Source organism: Echinops telfairi, unplaced genomic scaffold (genome assembly GCF_000313985.2).
Source record: "Echinops telfairi isolate 266 unplaced genomic scaffold, ASM31398v2 ScPeMD7_29;HRSCAF=101, whole genome shotgun sequence".
In the NCBI taxonomy this organism is placed as follows: Eukaryota; Metazoa; Chordata; class Mammalia; order Afrosoricida; family Tenrecidae; genus Echinops; species Echinops telfairi.
This window is the reverse complement of record NW_022103926.1, coordinates 6,117,832-6,122,331: the sequence shown is the minus strand read 5'-3', so window position 1 is coordinate 6,122,331 and position 4,500 is coordinate 6,117,832. Positions and strand designations below refer to the sequence as shown.

General features: G+C 62.3%; 1 protein-coding gene across 1 annotated transcript in view; it reads right to left on the bottom strand.

The window, feature by feature from the left end:
- Nucleotides 1–4,500, bottom strand: part of SMTN (smoothelin) — a 24,302-nt gene that overhangs the window by 3,256 nt on the left and 16,546 nt on the right. The window contains exons 12-18 of the mRNA XM_045289557.1: nt 4,421–4,439; nt 3,755–4,214; nt 3,584–3,646; nt 3,253–3,319; nt 1,836–2,009; nt 1,561–1,678; nt 959–1,110 (exon numbers count right to left, since the gene is read on the bottom strand). Coding sequence (XP_045145492.1) covers nt 959–1,110; nt 1,561–1,678; nt 1,836–2,009; nt 3,253–3,319; nt 3,584–3,646; nt 3,755–4,214; nt 4,421–4,439 — 1,053 coding nt within the window. The remainder of the gene's footprint in view (nt 1–958; nt 1,111–1,560; nt 1,679–1,835; nt 2,010–3,252; nt 3,320–3,583; nt 3,647–3,754; nt 4,215–4,420; nt 4,440–4,500) is intronic.

Genomic DNA, 4,500 nt, shown 5'->3' with positions numbered 1-4,500 from the left:
GACAGCAGACGAGGGCTCAGAGGGAGCTTGGGAGGAGCAGAAAAGAGAAAGGGGAGGACAGACATACACACACACACACACACACACACACACACAGACACACACACACAGACATGGATTCAGTTACGTTCTTGGTGATGCAGCTGGCCAGTCCCCCGCATGCCCCCCCCATGGTGGACGTGCCGCTCACTACCCGTCACTAATGGTGCGCGATGCAGACAGGGGTGGGGGCCAGACCAGTCATAGGTGCAGAACTCTTGGGGCAAGCAGGAACGCAGGGAGGGAGGTTGGAGGACGATGGTATTGGTGCCAGGGTTGGAGAGGAGGGCTGTGCCCCTGGGAGGGGGGTGAGGGAGGCGTGACAGGAGGTGGGGCAGGGACAGAAAGAGGAAGAAACCAGGGGGATGGGAGGGGGGACCAGAAAGAGAAAAGGGAGAAGGAAAGATAGGCAGAAGGAGGTGCTGAAGGTGAGGTGAGCAGACAGGGCACCGATTCCAAAGTGGAGGGCTTGGGGTGTCCTATATAAGCCACTGGCAGCACCTATATAGGCTGGGCGGGCACAATGCCCAGGCCAGGAGCCTCCTTTTGGAATCTCCAGCCAGGATCCCGTGGGAGCAGGAAGCTCAGGTGACAGTCAGAGAGCAGGACAGAGGAAAGGAGAAGGAGGGAGAAGGGGCAGAGGACAGGAGGGAGGACTGGACGGGCCACCTGATCAGCCTTAGCTCGGGGCTGGTGGGCGGGCCTGCGGCTCCTTCAGGATTCCAGCAGGCATCTGGCACCCTCTGTAGTAAGGTGGGCAGGGCAAAGGAGGTCGGGGGCTCCCTGGGGGAGGGGGTCTGGACTGCTCTCTGACAGTGCGGTGGGCTGGCTCCAGGGACTTCGGGAGAGGCTGGCCCTGGCCCCAAGGCCCAGCCCCAGACGCACAGCTGAAACCAGCAAGGCTGGGACCCACACTTACTCCGCGGATGAAAAGGCCACCTCGAAATTCTGGCGCCGGTTCTGCGGGCTGAGCTGCCCGTAGTCAAAGGCCTCGGGGAAGAAGTTGTGCACGAGGGCGCAGAAGGCCATTCCATCGCTCCAGCTCGAGGAGAAGTTCTGGATGTCCACGTGCTTAGGGGGGTGGGGGTGGGGGGTGGTCAGGGCTGGACCGACACCCAGTGCCCCTTCCCTCAGGCACTGTGGCCTGCCCAAGGCTGCGTGTCAGGACAGCACTGGAACCTGAGCGGTCTGCCGGCCATTGGGGCCGGAGCGGAGCAGCCCAGAGGCCCGGCAGCACCTCGGCGCTCCGTTCCGTTCCCTCACATAGGTCATGCCCTCTACCACCAGCTGTCCCCCAGAGCCACGGCGGCGAGGTGTCTCAAGGGTGGAGCCTGGCCCTGCGCTGTGCCCACCACCCACGGTTGGCTCTGCCACTTCATCCATACTGGATGCTGGAGCATGCCCCGTGCCCTCTCCGAGACCCACTTCCCTCATCCCTGCAGAGGACTTCCTGTCTTCCCGGCCTTGTGGTGACCGCTGGGGGCTGGAGGGCTGCTGGGTGCCCTGGTCTCTTGGGCTCACCTCATACCCACGCGTCTTGGCTCGGCACCAGTCCAGCAACATTTGCTTGATGCTGCTGGCGTTGGGGACCCCAAAGCTGGTGGAGCGCTGGATGGACGCACGAGGGGCACCAGGGCTGCTGCAAGGTTTGAGGGAGCCTCGTCAGTACAGTCCACCCTGTGGACCCTGGGGCCCCGCCTCCGTGACCACAGACCAGGCACACCCAGCCCACGCCCCTCCCCCATCCATGCCTGCATCGGGTGGTGGTGGTGGCCCCACCCCACCATTGTGCTCACCCTGAGCCTCCCTCCTTCTCCAGCTTCTCAATCATGGCCTTGCGCGCCTGGGAGGCTGACGTTTTGGGCAGACTTTGCGCCTTCATCAGCTCCTTTTTCTTCTCTGCCTGGCGTTTTTCAAGCGCCGCCAGGCTCCCGGGTCTTGGGCTGGCCTCATCCTCGCGGTCGAAGATACTAAGGGCGAGGGGTGCGATGGTTAGGCAGGCAGAGAAGCGGGGCTCTTACTGTGCACCAGGCTCTCCTAGCCCGAGGCACCTCGAGGAGCAGCCAGAGGGGCCTCATCACACCCATTTCATAGAGAGGTACACAGAGGCTCGGATGACTGGAAAGCAGGCACCGAGTCTTCACTGTCTGGCCAGAGCTGCCTGGTATCAACCAACCAGGTCCCAGACCCCCTTTATCCCTTAAGGCCCTGAGACAGTTCATTGGATGTGTGGGCAAGTTCCGGGGAAAGTTAGGATCTGATGCACCTCAAGGAGTATTTGCAATGACCAGCACGATGAGTAACGTCCTTATTGCTAATGCTCTGGGGTGGACTCCGACTCACAGGGGCCTCATGTGACAAGCAGGAATGCGCCATAGGATCTGCTGCATGTAGCCCTGGTGGAGCTGCGGGTTAGGCATCGGGCTGCGCATAGCAAGGCTGGCAGCTCACCAGCCGCTCAGCGGGAGAAAGGCGAGGCTTTCAGCCATGATTTACAGCCTTGGAAACCCTAAGAGCAGTTTGCCTTGGTCCCGTGGGGTCACTGCGAGTCAGAGTTGCCTTGAGGGCGGTGGGTTCAGTCTGGGGCTGGGCATCTCTGCGGGTGCAGATCGCCAGGTCTGCCATGGTTCAGGCAGCTGAGTGCTCACCCTCCGTGTTGCCCGGGGCAGGCGAGCGCAGGTCTGGGTGTCATTTTAAGCCTTGTGTTCAGTACGGACGGGGAAACCGAAGCCCCTGGCAAGAGGCTGCCTAAGCTTTCAGAGGGCCCAGGGGCAGAGCTGGTACTTGAACTCAAGACTCTCTAATGTAGCTTCCCTGGACCCCCGTTTTGTGCCCCTGCCCTCTGCCCCCGCCCCCCACTGATTGTCAGCCTGGATTTGGATTTGCCATCCTCTGCAACTTGGGGTCTAGGCCTCCCTTACGGGGCTAAGGGGCAAGGTGCTCTGTGGGCTGGGCCGTGGGCTGTAGACAGTGGGGGGTCTGTGCAACTGGGCAGCTCAGGATGGGAAGTGACCACCTCTAAGGGGTCAATGTTTCTGCTCCGCCTCTGAGCCGTGAGACTCTGAGCAGGGCTTCCCCTGGCTCCGAGGGATGGACATGACCAAGTGAGCAGGAGTCGTCTGGGTACCAGTCGTCTGGGTACCACTCCATCTAGGCCTCTGTGGAATGGGGGCAGAGTGGGGGTGGGGGGGGCGGACAGGCACCTATGCTCACCTGCCCATCCTCTTGGAGGAGGAGGAGGAGAAGGTCTTCGTTTGCACCATGGTGTTGCCACTGCCATCTGCAGAGAGGAGGCAGGGGAGCGGGTGAGGTCCTGGGCTGCGCATGCGCAGGCTGGTTGGGGGGCGGGGGGATAAGTGGTCGCCGCAGGGGAAGAGCAAGTGATGGCTGGAGAGAGAGCAGACGGACGGACGGACGGACGGAGAAGAGCGAGTGCCGGCGGAAGAGAGACAGCAGACGAGGGCTCAGAGGGAGCTTGGGAGGAGCCCGAGGAGGCAGGCAGGCAGGTGGACGGGCAGCGCAGGGCAATGCCAGGCGGCCTTACTCTCGGAGCGCCTCACAAAACTCGACTCCACGGTGGTGGTGCGGGCCATCCGGGTGCCATCATCTGGAGGGGCGGAGGTGAGAGGGCGTGGGTGAGAGGCACTGTGTGTGTGGGAAAAGGAGGGCAACTCCCCACCAGGCCCGAGCCTCACGCCCAGGCTGGGGTTCTTACTGGAGTGGATGAGCCGCTCCGTCTTGGTGACGGTGCTGACGGCTGAGCCGTCGGCCGCCCGCTGACTGTGCCGGGTGGTCGTCTCGGTGGCCGTGTTGCCTCGGCCCTCCCCCGGCCGGGCCCGGGCCTCCTGGAGCCGCTGTTCCCTCTCCTTGTCCCGCTGGTCTGTGCCAGGAAGGCCCAGGCGTGTCCAGAAGGGCCGCCCGATGCCACATAGCGCACACGCACAGGCACACGGGTACATGGATGGGTCAGAGGGCAGCTTGTTAGCAACACCAAGGACACAAGGGATATGGGCTCTTCTGGGATGGCGGAGGTGGGTAGGGGGTAGGGAATGATGATGGAGATGGTGGAAACCCGGGAATCGGTGGAGCTGGACTCTAGGGAGTAGGGTTTGGATCTGTGACAGGACTTTGTGGGAATGAGTGGCTGAGTCAAGAGGAGGCCAAAGAATGGGGGGCTAGGTGAGGGCTGGAGCTTAGGGGGGCACCCAGGGGGAGAAGAGCAGCCGGAGGAAGGGATAGCTAGGTCCAGGGAGGGAGGGAGGAATCGGAGACGCCTGGGAAGCAATCCAACCAGGATAAAAACTGTTGGGAGAGAAACTGAAGGAAATAGCTGGGCTGAAGGGCAGACAGCAGGGTGAGGATAGCCCAGGGTAGCGCTCACTAGGGCCCCGGGGAAGCAGCTGGGGTCAGAGAACAGAAGCAAGAGCGTTGGAGAACTCAGAGTGTCTGAAGAAACAAAGG